The sequence below is a fragment of the Selaginella moellendorffii genome, unplaced genomic scaffold, assembly GCF_000143415.4.
Source record: "Selaginella moellendorffii unplaced genomic scaffold, v1.0 SELMOscaffold_80, whole genome shotgun sequence".
Taxonomy (NCBI): domain Eukaryota; kingdom Viridiplantae; phylum Streptophyta; class Lycopodiopsida; order Selaginellales; family Selaginellaceae; genus Selaginella; species Selaginella moellendorffii.
The window spans coordinates 452,391-469,967 of record NW_003314341.1 but is presented as its reverse complement, the minus strand read 5'-3'; the positions used below and the strand labels follow the sequence as shown (position 1 = coordinate 469,967).

Genomic DNA, 17,577 nt, shown 5'->3' with positions numbered 1-17,577 from the left:
GTAAAAAAAAAAAAATGCCGATATTAAATCGCTGGTAATTACCAGCCAGCCCGTATGGAAAGAACGACGACACAAGAGCTCGCGAGGCTCCTCAAATCGGCAGGAGATTCCAGGGATCTTGGGCAGGCAAAGCGAATCCACGCCGTCCTTCTCGACAGTGTCCACGGCTGCGATCGATACCTCGCGAATTTGACGGTCGAGATGTATGCCAAGTGCGGGGATCTTGTCGAGGCAGAGCGGGCATTCACAGCGATCGGAAGACCCAACGTCTTCTCCTGGAATATACTCCTCTCGGCATATGCCCTGCATGGGCATCTGGAAGATGCAAAGAGAACATTCGATGACATGGAGCAGCGTGACGTTGTTTCGTGGACAACTGTGATCGTCGCCTGTGCCCAATGCGGTAATCTCACACAAGCTAAAGGAATATTTGATAGGATGCCGCGATGGAATGTGGTCTCCTGGACTGCCATGGTTCAAGCATATGCCCAAGTCGGGGACATTCTAGAATCCGAGAGAATCTTTCACGGCATGCTAGAGAGGAACTCCGTCTCCTGGGATACTATGATTCAGGCTTTGGTAAGCCATCGGCATTACCAGAGAGCCAAGTTTCTGTTCGATCGATCGCCAGAACACACAATAGTCTCTTGGACAGCGATGATCAACGCCTGCTTCCAAACAGGGGAAATTGATCGCGCGAAGGCGATGTTTGATGCGGTTCCAGAGCATAATGTGGTTTCTTGGACGGTTTTGCTGCAAGGATTTGCGGAGAGTAAGCATTTAGAATCAGCACAAGTCATCTTTGAAAGGATGGCAGAGAAGAATTTGATATCTTGGGCGGTGATGCTCAATGCATTTGCCCAGATTCCTCAATTGGAAGATGCACGAGAAGTTTTTAAATCCATGCCTTATTGGAATCTGTCGACTTGGAATACCATGATTTGTGCGGAGGCTCAATGCGGAGAAGTTGACAATGCTCGGGAGCTCCTGGAAACGATGCCGGAAAGAAACTTGGTGACGTGGTCAAGCCTAATTGGGCGTGTAGGGATGGGCGAATCGCAGGAGATTCTCAAGAAGATGCCCGAGAGGGACATAGTGGCATGCAATGCTTTGCTTGCCACATATGCCCAGCCGGGGTGTCTTGAAGATTGTGAAACGTTTTTTAGAAATTCTATGCCTGAGCACGATATCTTTGCCTACACCATAATGATCAGTTTTTATTTCTCTAAAAACAAAATAGAAATTGCAGTGCACTTGTTTAACTCCTTGCGATTTGTAGATGTTGTCGTGTGTAACTCATTCATTTCAGCAAATGCCGCGTTAGGGCATTTGGAAGACTGTAAGAGATGTTTTCACACAATGAGAGACCAGGACATGACGACCTGGAATACGATGCTGGTAGCTTACGCTCAGAACTTTAAGATTTTAGAGGCAGAATCCCTGTTTCAAAACTTTCCCAGGAAGGACACTGTGTCTTGGAACGTAATGGCAATGGCGTATTCTCAGACTGGGAATCTCCCGATGACGGAAGCGTTCTTTGACGCCATGCCCAAGAGAGATTCCGCGTCGTGGAACATTTTGATAACGACGTACTGTCGCAGAGGCCGTGTCAATCAGGCCGTACGTTTCTTCCAAGACATGAACTTGTGGGCTGTTCATCCAATCGATCCCGGGTGTTTCTCGAGCATTCTTCTCTCGTGCAGTCATCGCGGGCTCGTCAGTGTTGCCCGAGGCTACTTCCTTCGAATGGCCGCAGATTTTGGCATCGAACCGGACGTGGAGCTTTACTGCTGCATGATCGACGCATTTGGGAGATCCGGCCAGCTTAGAAACGCGAGAGAATTGGTGGATTCCATGCCCTTTGTTCCCGAAAGAGTGGCATGGACAACAATTCTTGGAGCTTCATCCAGAAATCCCAAAGGTTTCGTAAGTTCTTCTGTGTAAAACCCGAGCACTGTTCAAGAAATTCCAAAGCTTCCTAGGTTCTTCCTATCCTTACAGATAGAACCCTGAAATATATTCTTGAATTGATCCATTCCAGTCAACCAAAAACAAAGTGGTCCTAGCTAGCTATACATGCTAAGGTCTAGGACTAGCGCCGGTTTGATAATCCATTCTCCCACGTGGCCCAACCAGAGTGCGCTAGGTGTCCACACACCATTGGTCCCCGCCAGCTTTTGTCAGTCGCATTGCGAGCCGCGCCGACCGTAATCTCGCCACATACCGCACGATCGATTGCATCCGACGGCTCCACGCTTCTTTATCGGCAAGCAAAACAAAGGTGCGAAAACCTAAAGCGGACCTTTTTCGTTTTCTCCCACTCCACCATGGCGGTGACTTAGGGTTTTTGTGGGCGATGAAGGCGAGGAAGAAGGCGGGCGTCGGGGCGAGCGCGAGCGCCAAGGGCGTGCTGCGCGTCACGGAGTCGGGCAATGGCAAGCAGATGAGCGTGGTGGTGGATGTGGGGCAGCATCCCACGCGCATCCGGAGGTTTGATGGGGATGATCTTGGTTGTGGCGATGCGGCGTGGTTCGCCGCCAGCACCGATGCCGTGCCCGCATTCAAGAAATTCCTCCTCCGCGAGGACACGGGCGCGTCGTCGCGACTGGATAGGGTACCATCCGATAATCGGACCAGGTCTTACATTTGCCTCCGCCAAAACAGGTGGACAGGTCTTCGATTCGCCGTGATCATGTCCAGACTCGCGAATGGGCAGCTGAGGGCCATGTCGTTCCATCCCCGGAGATTGCCCAAGCAGCAACGGGATCGATCTAGGAGTAGCAGCAGCGCGGGCGACGAGGAATTGGTGAAGAGGGCGGTCTTGTTTGCGAGGAGCGCCGCGTTTTGCCAGTGGCGGGAGCAGCGGCACCAGCAGCAGGCGATGGAGGGCATGCCATCGTCGCAGCAGCACGAGCTTGATGCCGAGCGGGGCCTCAAGCACCCGAGCGCGCTGGTGGGATTTGACAAAGGGGACAAGGTGGATTGCAGGTGTGGGAAGAACCGTAGCAGAGGTCAAATGGTGACTTGTGAGGTGTGTTCTACTCGGGAACATCTGGAGTGTCTGGACTCCAGCTCGCAGGTGTGGTCTTTTCTCCCTCCTCGGATTATAGCTTTTAGAAAACAGGATGCTACAAGAGGTCCTTTGCACAGCTCAAGGACGCTAAAACAGATGTTTGATCTCTCTTGCAGATAGCAGCGGATTACATCTGCTCCGCCTGCCTGAGGGCGCAGAAAGAGGAGGTTTTTGTCATCAGTATGGATGAACAGGTTAGTTTCGAGGCATGCACGTCAGATGAGTGGGGAAAAACACACAGGATAGATATATTGACAGGGAAAAGTGGCTTCCTTCGTGTGCACAGAAGCTGGAGTTATTTCGTGCCCTCTTTGCCTGAGACTTGCCTTTGGAAAAAGCTGATTTGCTTTTTGTGCTCCCTCTTGAGAGAGATGGATGGGTGGATGGATGGATGATAGAGAGATTGCCTGTGCGTTCTTGAGCAGGGATTCCAGATGTTCGCATCAGTCCTAGGGGAAAAGCATTATAATCACTCGATGCTCAGACAGGTTTTTGTTGCAGGAGGAGGGTAGGGTACTACTAAATTCAGGAGATTCTTGGACTAACACGCCAAAGGCGAGGGACACAGGAGATGAGTCCGTTTGTTCCCTTTGTGGCTGCGAAGACAATGAAGATTTCGAAACCATGGTACGTGGTGGTAACTCTCAGGATAGAAACCACTCGGAGGAAATCTAGTGCATAGTCGTTTCAGAGGTCTCACAGGGGGCATGCAGGCTTGGCAGTCGGTGTAGAAAAGTTGTAGGAAGCAGATATTTGTCGCGCGGAATTTTTGGGACAGAAGCATTTACAGCTATGGTTTTTCTGTGCAGATACAGCCATGTACATGTGATAATGCTGCAGTCTCTGCTCATCCTAGCTGTGTCACGCTAGCACTGGAGGTTTTGACGCAGAAAGATCGAAGTAAGCAGCCGCACACATGCCACGCCTGTGGCTCTGCCAAGCCTCCTGCATCCAAGCGTTCGTCAAAACGAGCCCCTGCTACGGACACCAGTTCTACGAAGTGCGTCAAGAGATTGCGTAGTGCGCTGGCGCATCCAGGGAAAACTGAAGCCGATGAAGGCGTACACACAGGAAAATCTCACGAGGCACAGGAAAAAGCAGACGTTGAAGCAAGAAAGGTATGGCTTGTGTTCATACTGTCTATTCTCTCTGACTTGTGCATATTCCAGCCTGAAGCCAGTCTTTTGGGAGGTCGTTTTAGTAATGCGGCGTCCACTGTTCCAATAAAAAAGCGGAGGATACAAATTATGGATTCTGTGCGGTCTCCATCGCCACCATCCAGGTCTCCATCTCCGTCGATAAAGGTGAACAGGGACGAGTTTTCAGGGAGCAGATATGGGAAGCTGGAGTCAGACAAAGTGGTGGACGAAAGACTACCAAAGTGCACTCAGAACAAAGTCGAAGAAGAAGAAGAGCCGGGGCTTCACGATTATGATCTGGTGAAGGATGAAGATTACGAGCGTATGGATAATTTTAGAAGGGATATTGATGGAGATGAAGACGGCGGCATGAGGAAGGACGTTGACAGTGGTGACTCTCATGGCAAACGCTCTCACTGGGACTTGAATAAAGGCATGGATGCGTGGGAACGTCCGTGTGAAGATGGACCTGATTACTGCATCGACGCAGGTGCTGAGAAGTCTCAAGAGATAGTTTCTGGGAACATCACAGAGCATGCTACGTCCGATACAGATGAAGCCGCAACCAAAGACAGGACAACCGAGGAGTTGTGTGCGACAAGCATGCAGAGCACCGAAGAGAAAAATGAAGCTGATAATGCCAGAGACGAAGGTCAAGCCCAGGGGGACACTGCCGATTATCAAGCATCTCCGGAACAGGAACAGGAGCCTGACTCTTTTCCGTCACCGGCTAAGGGTAGTAGTGATCAAACTCAGGCCGAGGCAGTCGAGGATATAAACGGTGACACCAAGGATGATGATCCAAAGACCTTTGAAGACTCCGGGGTGAAAAGGACCGGTGAAGCTGAGGACAAAGAAGTCTTTCAAGAGGATGACACGTTCGAAGAGGAAGAAGAACCCGAGTCAGATAAAGTGCGAGTGGAGGTCGAGGAGGCTGAGAAAGTGGAGGAGGGTCAAATAACTGCTGAGGACTGGGCCGAAGAGGCCTGTGATGCTGAGCACGTTGATTATGATGACTCTGAGGAAGGAGATGAGCCGGTGGAAACAGTGGATGAAAAGGTGGCGCGAGCGGAAGGGGATTCCGAAGGTGAACAAGGAGAGATTCACGAGCTCGAAGCCAAACGTGAATCTGACAACGACAACAAAGAAGGTCCTTCGTCAGGTGATTACAAAAGCGGTGAAGGTCAGCCTACTGCTAGCGGCGACGAAGAGTCCAAACCAGAGAAGAATGTTGGCGCGACGCGGCGGGTAAAGGCTTCTGGATGGGATCAGCTTCCTGAAGGCTTCGACACAGCAGAAGAAGCTTTACGTGCTTCCAAGGAGCTTTTCAGGCGTGGTGTGAGGCCAAATGCCTGGACCGGCAATCGCTTACGACCACCAGCAGGCTCCCGAGTGTCGCAGTTTGAAAGCTACGATAGGTTTAGACACGAGGATCCAGCGTGGAGTAGGCACGACCATCACGATCAGAGGTAAGCCGACCCATTCTTGCATCTGGAAACTCTACTCAAGCTTTGTTACTCTTTGCAGGAACGAGATGTACGATTCGGACAGGTTCTACTCTCGCGATTTTGGACGTGGTAGAAGTCGGGGTGGTCCGAGCTCTCCACTCGTACCTCGAAGAGCGGAACCATGGATGAATGGTTCCGTGGTTCCGCCGGGACAGTGGGGTCCAAAGCACCACCTTTCTCCGCCAGCTCGTTTCTCCGAGGGTGGCGGCGGGTTTGGTCCCCACGGCCAAGCTAACGCCGCCGCCGTGGCCGCTGCAAAGGTGGAGAGTAGCGGCTTCGTTGTAGCACCGGACGGCACCATCACCAAGGCCGGTAGTCCAGGAGCGGCGGTGGTCCGGGGTGGTGGCGGAAGACCATTTCCAGCAGCAGGACGGAATCCTCCTCCCTTGATCCTGAATCCCACTCGAGCAGCGGACCCGGAAGCCATGGCTCCTCCAGGGAGAGGCATCGGTTTGAGTCCGGCGCTGAGAGTCGGCCCCGGGATGGGAATGGTGGGAGTAAGCCCCGGCTTGCGAAGCAGTCGTGGGGTGTTTGACAGGAGCTACGGTGGTGGTCACAGTTTGGACAGTCCGGCAATGAGAGCAGCGCCGGATGGTCGAGGTGGTGGCTACGTTGGTGAGCCGCATCCGGAGAGATGGGATCACCGCAGGGAGAGGAGCCCGAGCATCCGTCGGCGATCGAGATCGAGGTCCAGGAGTGACTCGCCTCGGAAGAGTCTGAGGCACCACAGCCGGTCTCCTCCTCCGGGGTACGCGAGCTCGGCGAGAGAGATGTCTCCGGCGTCGTCGGTTCCAAAGCTTCCGCTGCCGCCACCACCCCCGCGAGGCCAGAGGTCGCCACCCGCGGGGCTCAAGCGCTTGAGTGATCGAAGAGACGAGCGGAGGTTTTTCGAGATGGAGTACCACCATCACCAGCAGCAGCAGCAGCATTGCCTGGAGTCGCAGCGAGAGCCTCGAACTTCGGGGTGGGATCTTGGGCCTGGCGACGTTGGGCGGATCTCGTCGGGGAGATTTGACGTCGAGTTAGAGAGGAATCACGATAGGCGGAGGAGGGACAGAGGGTTTTCGAGTAGCAGGCCTGGTAGAGATGGCGAGGAGGAAGTGGCTCCCAGGAGGAGACGACCACCTTCGTGAAAGGGACGAAGACGAAGAACACACTTATTCCCTGGATATGCTTTTGATAAACCCTAAACCCTTGGGCGATGGAGGTAGCTCTAGCGCCGCGCCAGGGATTGTCGCCGCAGTGGAATGTGGATGATCGGCGGCGGCGGCGATGGCAGCAGCGCGTGGATTGTCGCGTTGGATTCTCCAGGGCCGCGAATGCGAGCGGCGGTGTGATGCTAGGGCGGAAGTTCGAGGTGGAGCACGTCCTCGAGGCGCAGCAATTCGACCGGGAGCTGCTGGAGGGGATCTTTGGCGTGGCCAAGGAGATGGAGGCGATCGTGGAGGGGAGATCCGGCGGCGGCTCCACGATGCTCAAGGGATATCTCATGGCGACGCTGTTTTACGAGCCATCGACGAGGACGAGGCTGTCGTTTGAGTCGGCCATGAAGCGCCTGGGTGGAGAAGTGCTCACCACGGAGAATGCTCGCGAGTTCTCGTCGGCTGCCAAAGGGGAGACGCTCGAAGGTGAGGTTTGGTTCTCTCTCTCCATTGTTTTTCTTCGATCTCGGAAGCTCAAAGATGTCTATCAGACACGATCAGGACGGTGGAAGGCTACTCGGATATAATCGTGATGAGACACTTTGAGAGTGGAGCTGCCAAGCAAGCTGCCGCTGTGTCGAGCATCCCAGTGATCAATGCTGGCGATGGACCTGGGCAGCATCCCACGCAGGTAGCTCAAAGTTCTTGCTTCCTTCGTTGTATCGAGTAAGGAAAAACGCTTGGATCTTTGGCAGGCACTGCTAGATGTTTACACGATTCAGAGAGAGACCGGGCGTCTCGACGGGATCAAAGTCGGGCTCGTTGGGGACCTTGCCAACGGAAGAACTGTTCGATCTCTGGCCTACTTGCTCGCCAAGTACGATGGTGTCAAGTTCTACTTCGTCTCTCCAGACGTGGTGAAGATGAAGGTATGAGGAGACGAAGAAGAAGTCCCATGAGTTTTCTTACGAGCTCTTTGCTTCTTGTGTGAAGGATGATATCAAAGAGTATCTTACCTCCAAGAACATAGAGTGGGAAGAGTCGAAGGATCTCATGGAAGTGGCATCCAAATGCGATGTCATTTACCAGACGCGCATTCAACGCGAGAGATTTGGCGACAAGATCGAGCTCTACAACCAGGCCCGTGGAAAGTACATTGTGGACCGCAAAGTAGTGGATGTGCTTCAAAGCCATGCCGTTGTTTTGCATCCTCTTCCCAGGCTTGACGAGGTATCTGTCTCACACACATTTGTTTCGTTGTCTTATTTGGTTTCGTGTGTGTGCAGATTACCACAGAAGTAGATGTCGATCCAAGAGCTGCGTATTTTAGACAGGCCAAAAATGGTCTTTTCATTCGTATGGCGTTGCTGAAGTTGCTATTGCTTGGGTGGTGATTGAAACTAAGTTCATAAATGATAAAACACTCGCCAAACGCGATTGTAGAACGGAAGAAGCAAGACTTTGGAAACCATTGTCCCTTCATCCTGGATAGCGTGTGCCTCTGCTGGCCAGGCTCACGGAACTGCTCCACTCTCTTTTCAATCTTTACGCAGCAGCTGCGCCGGAATTGTCATCTTCCACAAGCATATAGTCCTGGATCAGCTGCAGAAACTCGGGGCACTCTTCGAAGCTCTGGTATGGAGCGGTGAGCTTGTCGACCACGAATCGGAGGATCCATTTCTCATCACTGTTTAGCTTCTCAAGGACATTCTTTTTAGCTTGCGGTGGGCATCCATGGCGTGGGAACATGCAGCCACCGCATCCAGTTGTTTGGGAATTTGTCCATCGATACACGATCCTGTGTGTTCATCCAAACTGATTCAACGCTTGGATGGAAGGTGCGAACCTGTGAAGCATATCAGGACTCCACAAAGAAAGTTCGGGCATCCAAGTCGACGACGTAGATGAAATTGACGTCGATCGTGATATCCAGCTACGGCTGCTCCATCATCGGTTCGTGATTGACACAAAAACGCCCAGCTCCAAAGCAACAGAATTTAGATGGCAGGCTCGTGATGTGCAGCTGACAAACAAGTGGTGTCAACCAAATGGTTATTTCGAGTTAAGAGGAACGCAGCGAATCAGGTTGTTTGGTTTAAACCCAGGTATGTGGCCCGTGGATTTACACTAATCCCAGGCCTAGATTTACTGATGTCATGGCTGCTCCTGTTACTCCTGCAACTGTAAACTGTTGCAATTGAAACCAGACTTATCTTATGGAAGAGACTTGGTCAGTATATCAGCTAGCTGCCTCATGGTTGAGCAAACTTGGAGAACAAGCTCCTGGACATAGTGATAGCGTAGCTGTCTTTCGGTCATGGATGTTGTTGGAAATGGTTGAAGAATAAAGGTTAACCTCCATAGGGTGGAAACAGGAAACCATTTGAGAATTTCATCACCTATGGAACTGGTCCCATATAATATTAAGACCAAGACAGAACTTAATGTCACCGAGATTGTCCATCTCAAATTGAGAAAAAAATCTGTTCTTTGATATTTTGTAGAAAAGCAAGACAGTTTGTGACGAAATCAACATGTAAAGCAATAAGGGCCATCATCTTTTCAATACGTTTCTGATTAGCAGCATTTCTAAAAAATCCAATAGAGTTGAGAAATTTGTCCAACCAAGCTTTAGGAGATTGTTTGAGACCATATAAAGCTTCTTGAGGCGACAAACTGCTTCTGATAACCCTTTGGTTTCTGGATAAAGATTTCTTCATTGAGATCTTCATACAGGAACGCTGTACATACATCTGATGTACCTCAAGATCATATTGAGCTGCTAAAAAGCAAGCATATGTACCACAGGTGAGTACATCTCAGTAAAATCTAAGCCATTGTGTAAATCTGCAGGCCATATACCTGAACCAAACGACCTGATTAGTACTTAAAATAGCCATTTGGTTTGTCTGTCAGCTGGCTTTGGAACTAGCGTCCAAGTGTCATTTGTCAAGAGTGATTGATACTTGGAGTCTATTATGGCTTGCCACTCTGCAGCAAGAGGACCTGTGAGCACCTCAGGAAGCTCTGGTAACTCAGGTGGTGGTAGAGGTGGTGGATTGGCTTGCTTCTTGTGGTGCTCCCACTGAAGCAGAGCATATCTATGGAGTCATTCCTTATAATCTTGTTAGCCCAGATTAGTTTTGTACTCTCCCAGGGTTGTGGGTGATGTGGCATTTAAAGTGTTATTCATGATTCCAGATTCCCTAGGAATCATGAGAGAAAAATATAACAGAGATTTTAGAGGAAACCAAAACATTAAAAATCTAAAAGAAATCAATAAGTGTGAAGTGAGTGCATGGAATATGGAAAAGGAATACAAAAAATGTGCATATCAATTAACCTAAAAACTTTAATTTATATACAAGAGCAAGTGGTCCGAATTGAAACTAATTCGACAACTATCTAAAATCCCATTACACCAATATTAGTATATGGCATCATAACCGTAAACTTAGATTTTATATCATCCCCTCCTCTTGGAATAATAGAAGACTATTAGGGTTCTCTTGTAGATGGGCCGAGATTTGGAGGAACATTAGGAGAAGGCATCAGTGAATTGGTAAGTGGTACTAATTGTTTTTAATCCCTTTGTATAACGTTACAATTTTTGGAAGATCAACTCACTAAACATTATGCCGAACCTCAAACTTGTGGTCCAACTTGCTGCAACACTTGATATAATCCTTTTGACTACCCTTTAGATAAACCATATACTATAAGATGGGGAAAACTGATTAACACCAAATCATCCACTTTATACTTCGCAAGTGGACAATGATGGGAGTTAATAGTGCCATTATTGTCCCATTTGTATGTGGCTTAGGTGTTCAGCAAACTCTACTTAGACAAGAAGAAAAATGCTTGTCAAATATTAATCCCACAACTTAGTATTGGCAACTCATGGTAATTGCAAAGGTAAACCTAACTCCATTGGTAATATTAGATCATGGCTATATAAGAGTTTATATGGTGAAGTACCAACAAAACTCTACACCTCTGTGACATATGCATACTAAAGAGATGGCAAATGACCATCCCAATCCAAATAGTTTACATACTTCATGATCATCCATTTGAATATTTGAACAAGCCATTCCACTAAATTATTTGTCTATGGATGATAAACACTCATGAAAGTGTGGTGTATCCCCAATTGAGACGTCAAAATATGAAATGCCTTATCCATAAATATAAGACCATTATATAAGCAGCAAAAGGGAACGACTTGAGAGACGATCATGGGGTTCAAATATAAAGAGAAAGGGCCCATGAATAAGAGTGCACCCCCTTTTTCCAATCGGTTAAGGGTCTTAGGATATTTAAGGTTAAACATCCTTAGGTTTGAATAGTACTGGGCTGGGTGACTTCCCGGGAAGTCCAAACTTAGGAGCTTACACATTATCCGAAAAAATCCGCTCTGGACAAAAATGTTGAAACACCACTTGATTGAAGAAGAAGTATCCAACAGTAGTTGCAAAGGCACTAGCAAGAGTAGAGGTGCTAGCAAAAGCATCAACTTCCACCTAGTGAGTCAAGTAGTCAGAAGCAATAATAACATACTCATTGCCTGCAGTCGATCGTGGAAAAGGTCCCATAAGATCAAATACCACTAACTCAAACAAATGAGAAATTGCAATTGACTCTAACCATCCTTTAGTAGCACGAGGAGGAGTACTACAAGATTGGCACCAAACACAACTATGCATAAAATAAAGAAAGCCGTATTCAAAATGATATTGAGAATGTAAATGCCAAAATGGTAAGTCATTAGCAAGTGATGCAGGATTTTCAAACCCATCTCAAAGCCTTCGAATCCATAGCTCAATCTTTTAGCTTTACAAACTTTATTAAGAGAAAGTAAATCTTGCTTTGCACCTTGTGGACATTGAATGTCAAATACAACAACTGATGATAGCATAGAATCCTTATCTAGAAATTCTATAGATGTTGAAACAACAAGCTTGTAAAAAATATGAGAAGAGAGTGAAGAAGGAAGAAGAGTTCGAGAAAGGGCATCAACATCAGCCATAAAAGTCCCTAGGCAATAAACAATATCAAAATCATATACCTAAAGCTTCAAATCCCACCAGATAGTGCAAATAACTAGGTTTTTCCACTTCAATAATGAACAACAGCATGATCACCTTCTAGTAATGTCTAAGAACCATGTAGATATGCATGAAGTTTCTCAAAATCTCAAATTACTACTAAACACTCCTTCTTTGTTGTGGAGTAGTTCACCTTTATTGGTTGTAATGTATAGCTTATATATGTAATAGGATAGCACTGACCAGGCACACTCGGCCTCTCTTGCATCAACACACCTCCAAGATCAATATCAGAAGCATCCATGTGCAAAATGAAAAGTTGAGTGTAGTTAGAATATGCCAAAACCAGAAGAGTCATCAATAGTTGCTTGAGATCCATGAAATCCCACTTGCAGTTTGTAGACAAAATGAAAGATGACGTTAATGACTTTAGTAATGCTCACAATGGTGCAATATGATTAGAAAAATGATCCAAAAAAGGACCGAGATATTGCACCTTACCCAGGAAGTGTTCCACATCATTCAAACACTTCGGAGTAGGGAACTTTAGAATAATCATAAGTTTGTCATCCTTAGATTAACTTGCAAACCTTCACAAGAAATACGGTGCCCAAGGTAAGTTGTGTCCTTGGACCTAAACACGCACTTCAACCACTTCAGCTTTAAACTAACTTCCTGTAGCCAATCTAACACTTTACAAATATTATAGACGTGTTCCTCCCATGTCTCTTCCGAGTGGATTAAGACATCATTGATGAAGTTATTAGTTATCTCCAACATATCACAAAGAACCTCATCCATCATCTGTTGGAAAGTCTTAGAAACATTGTTCAAACCGAACAACATCACCAAAAACTTATATAAACTAAACGATGTATGAAAAGCCTTCTTAGGAATATCTTCTTTAGCCATCGGTATTTGCCAATATCCAAAAGCAAGATTTAGCTTTGTGAACTAATGACTTCTTCCCAAATAATCCAAGAAATTAGTAGTGTGAGGAAGAGGGTACACATTCAGGATTGTCACTTCATTTAACAGATGATAGTCAATATAGAAACAAATACTTCCATCAAGCTTTGTCACAAGATGAAATTCATATGCTCAAGGACTCTATGACTTTCAAATAACACCCTTTTCCAACATCTCCTTGACGTTTGTACGTAAAATCTTGATCTCTTTGGGTGACCAATGACGAATAGGAACCTTGATTGGACGAACATCCCTAATTGAAATTAAATGATATGTGGCAATCTTGGCCCCAGACGATAGGTCAAATTCAAAGAGACTGGCATACTCCTTCATAAGCTGGTCAACTGTTGCAACACAAAGACTGTCAGAGAGATTGAAAAAGGGAAGATAAAAATATAGAAAGAAACATAGAAAGAAACAATAGGGAGATAAAAGTAATGGAAGCAGAGGTAGAAGCAAAGGGATGAAGAGGTATAGAAGTTAGAGGAATGGATGAAATATAAAGAAATATGAGACAAAGGGGAGAAACATCAAAATCACACTTTGCATGATTGTGCTGCAACCAATTTATACTAAGGATAAAGTTAAAAGTTTGACTCAACACTACCCACAATAACTGTAACTTAAGTTCAAGATTGCCCATATGCACAACTAGGTTTGCCTCATCCCATACATATGCATGTGTACGGCCATTGCCATAAAGAATGAAAACTGACTCTGCCACATGACACAAATGTGGAGGGCAATATGTGGCAATAGGTCGAGTAATAGAAGATAAACTTGAACCTATATCAACCAATATAGAGAGAATAAAAGGAAACCTTTTATTATAAAAATGAATTTGGAAAGTAAACACTGGATGAACTAGTGCTAAATGAACCCCTTGATAATACTTCTGAAAGAAAGATGGAGGGTCATTGACTTATTCGAGCAAGATCCCTCAATTACTTATGCGAATCCTTGTTTCTTGGATGCATCTTGATATCCAAACCTTCCATTGCAGTAGCACCAATAGAATGTTGTTGACACCAAGTCTCCACCAAGGAAATGGAGGTTGCCAATCCGAAAAACGTTGACAATGCCGATAAGTGTGACCAACTTCATCATACACCCAGTAATAATCACAGCTATGACCACGTCCTCACCCTTGTCCTTGAACTCTAGCAGCAGTAGCATCAACCTCCATTGGAACAAGACTATCTCCCATAGGAAGTGGAACTAAAAGACGTGCAGCAAGAAGTGGAAGAGGCGATGTCTCATAACGTTATGCCAAGTGAAGGGCATCGTCAAGGGTAACTAGAGCAAGTGCATGCAGAAGTTCTATAAGATTTTGATGAAGTGTTGGCCATAACATTCCCAACTTGATCTACTCCAACATATTTAGCTCCGCACGAAACAAGAGGATTTGGAAACAAATGCCAAATTGCATCACTGACTCAAATGGCCATTGATGAAGATAATGCAATTGTTGGAAGGCATCATCAATTGTCAATATATCTAAATGTGCATTTGAAGACATTTGAGAGAATACTCCAATCCTCACGAGTGGCTGCTCTTAAACCATTGTACCACTATAGTGCCGTCCCTTGGAGACATATGGGAAATTTACACAAACATCAAGCATCATCCCAAGAATGATATATAGCAATCACTATGAAGTAATTAAATCTATAATACATATCATCCCCAAGATTTCCACAAAAGAACTCCGGCCGAATATGAGGATTGGCATCAAGAGTAAGAGGAGCTATACCATGTGCCATGAATGCCACCATTAACTGAGTTTGGTTATTCAACTGCAATCATATAGCATTAAGCAATTGCACCAAATGTTGCTCTACAGTCAAAAAGGGAGGAGATTGCTACTTTACTATGAAGGTAAATGAAAAGCAAAGAGCAAAAGAAAAGAAATGAAAAAAAACTAGAAGGAAAGGGAGATCTAGAAACCAAAATCCCAAATCCACAATTAAAGTTGCCTTTGAACTCCACTAATGTGAGTGCATGGAATATGGAAAGAGAATACAAAAAATATACATATCAATTAACCCAAAAACTTTAAGTTATATACAAGAGCGAGTGGTCCAAATTGAAATCAATTTAATGGCTACCAAAATCCCACTATGCTAAGTATATGGTGTACACTTAGTTATATAAAAGAATGAAAAAAAGCTTTTTGAAGTGTTTAAATCTATTTAACAACATTTAAAAGTGTTTCTAAAGTGATCTTAATAAACAGTAATAACTAACATTAGACCAATCAAGACAAGTTCAATTATTCCCCCTTCCTTGGGCAATATAGGGAACAAACTCCTCTTCTGATGTACAGTGTCCAAGTCAACATCCCTTGACTACCTTTTCATATCCATTGCTTGCTTTTCAATTTTGCACTTAATTTGTTTCATAGGTTTGCCTTTCAACAGATGACCTAGCAAAAAAATTTCAAATTCAAGTTACAACTGTCCAATCACTAAGGAGACACTGGCATGCTAAACAAGTCCAATGATATCCTTGTTATTCAGCTTGAGCTTCTTCATATCAAAGAAAGCACCTGCAAAGTAATCCATGTCAAAAAGGAAATTCTTCCCTTAGTAGTTCTGACAAGCCAGTTCCAGCAGTTGAGTTATGGATCACTTACATATCTAGCACTAGAACAATGTGCTCTACATAGAGGTGGAGATTGTGGAACGTATTATGCATATGTGTCCAACATTCGAACACATCCCAAAGCACCTCCATTTACAACAACAAGGGTCATGCTTGACTACACTAACCACCCCAAGCCAAAGAAGTGGCAATCTTCCTCATGGAGATCATCGCATATCCAGCTCCTTCAGTCTGCCCTAGCTCTCCCAGAGCCGCTGGCCGTGGCCACTGGTCACAGACAGGATCAAAATCCCTCACTCGGGGGGCAATGCCCCTAGATCCACACAAAACAAGAGATCCAAGTACCAGCAAAGACGACACATACAACAAGATTAGGAATCTAAATTTGGATAAGGTCAGATGCCTTGTATTGCTTGCAAAATTCTTGTGGTGGAAATGTTGGAAATTCTTATCAGTCGGGTCCGATGTATTGAATACTAATCCCATATTGCAAAGTGAGGCCGGCACTGATGTGGAAGGTCATGAGTTGGTGAGGTAGCCTGACGATGGCACTTCTTTGGGGGGATAAGGAGGAGTTTTAGGGAGGCTTGAGGGTGGACCTTGGAGGAGACAAGATTGTCCTCCTCGCTTAGTTTTTTCAGCTCCTAGACTCCTTATGGGCTTTGTTGTAATATCCAGCACATTTTACTAGCTTCCATGGCATGATTGGTTCACCATTCCCCCCAAGAATGGGTGACTCAGGCATTAGCCTAGTGAGTGCATTTGGTGGGGCAGACAAACTTGAACTGCCTTAATGGGCACATAGTGAGCCTGTTCCAAGGTCATCTTGGGAATTGAGACTATTTAAAAGAGACATAGGCCCCAGATCTAAAAGCTTAATATCTATGTAGGTCAGTTGGAGTTATGCAGCTTCATCTTCGATAGCTCTTTCGCCTGTGCCAGGAAATCCCCAGTGCAGCCTAAAAACAAACAAGCGATCAGCAATGAGTAATTAGAGAAGTCACCAGCTGTCAACACGCCCTTAGCTTGCATGGCTGCAGCAAGCAACTTCATGTTCCTATACTTGTCAGGATCCATTCCAACTGAGATAGCAATGGTATTGAGCTGCGGCTTTATGAGATTCTTGAGTTCCGTGGGCAACAGTCGCATTGCTGCAGCCACTGCAGACACATCAAGTGCTGGTCAAACTAGCAGACAGCCAGCAAGTGCTGATGGAGCTGGTGGAACTAGCAGATAGCCAGCAACTGTGGCGTAGCATTCCTCCCTTTTGAGTGCAATGTCATGCAAGAGATTGAGTTCCTTGGTCGGTAGCAATGCATCCAGGGCATCTTCAAGGGACCTAATGTGCAGCATATACAGCAAGACACCGAAGCATGCTCCATTGCGGTGCTGAGTAATACTGCCACCCTTGGGACCTTCATCTTTGCTTGTCAGGCATATAAAGATGAAGTGCAGCTTCCATTCCTTCAAGCTTGAGGGGATCCCCTAGTCGATCACTTGGATGCTCATAAACCTATCCACAGAATGCAAGTGCTTGTCTAAGCTGGTGGTGACCTGCAGTGCCACCAAATGAAGCTAGCCAGCCATGTCCCTGTATACTACAGCCAGTCAATGTCTCCAAAGTTGAATTTGGTGGGGAAGAACACAATTCCATAGCCATGAGCAGGCAACTTCTTCAATAGGTTTGGAGCAGTCTTGAAGTGTTCAGCTTTCAGTTTGGACAAATCCAAGTAAGGAGCAATCCTTATTCCCAGCCTGGATACCATTGTTGGTCCCGACCATGTTTGGCCGGAATCCCGACTGCTGCCGAATGCAGTCGGACAGCTCTATTCAATGATTCCGTTCAGTGATTATAATGGTAATCGTGCTCGCGAGGGCTAGATTTCCGATGCTGCTGTGGCTATCACCATTGCCACTGCATCTCCACCACTTTGCTATTCTCCTACTGCTATGGAGTGATCCATCCATCCACAAATGCCCAGCCCAGCAAGCCTACATAAAATCCAACCAAGAGGGCTATAGCCTATAGGAGCTGCGTGCGTACTAAGCTCTACAAGGTGACACTCTCCAGTTAGTTGACCTCTACTTTCG

The 17,577-nt window shown here is 46.3% G+C and overlaps 3 protein-coding genes across 3 annotated transcripts; all 3 read left to right on the top strand.

Moving 5' to 3' along the window:
* The first annotated feature begins 471 nt into the window (after nt 1-471).
* LOC112341267 (pentatricopeptide repeat-containing protein At4g02750-like) lies at nt 472-1,944 on the top strand. Its single transcript, XM_024661159.1, has one exon. It carries the CDS (start codon nt 472-474, stop codon nt 1,942-1,944), a length of 1,473 nt encoding a protein of 490 aa, XP_024516927.1.
* A 367-nt stretch (nt 1,945-2,311) lies between these two features.
* On the top strand, nt 2,312-6,922 carry LOC112341258. Its single transcript, XM_024661121.1, has 6 exons — nt 2,312-3,079; nt 3,190-3,267; nt 3,575-3,700; nt 3,883-4,191; nt 4,243-5,681; nt 5,740-6,922. The coding sequence occupies exons 1-6, from the start codon at nt 2,357-2,359 to the stop codon at nt 6,851-6,853; spliced, it is 3,789 nt and encodes a 1,262-aa protein (XP_024516889.1). The 5' UTR covers nt 2,312-2,356; the 3' UTR covers nt 6,854-6,922.
* Nucleotides 6,814-8,677, top strand: LOC9663006 (aspartate carbamoyltransferase, chloroplastic). Its single transcript, XM_002987287.2, has 5 exons — nt 6,814-7,348; nt 7,414-7,553; nt 7,618-7,791; nt 7,856-8,092; nt 8,149-8,677. Exons 1-5 carry the CDS (start codon nt 6,922-6,924, stop codon nt 8,254-8,256), a joined length of 1,086 nt encoding a protein of 361 aa, XP_002987333.2. The 5' UTR covers nt 6,814-6,921; the 3' UTR covers nt 8,257-8,677.
* The last annotated feature ends 8,900 nt before the right edge of the window (nt 8,678-17,577 follow it).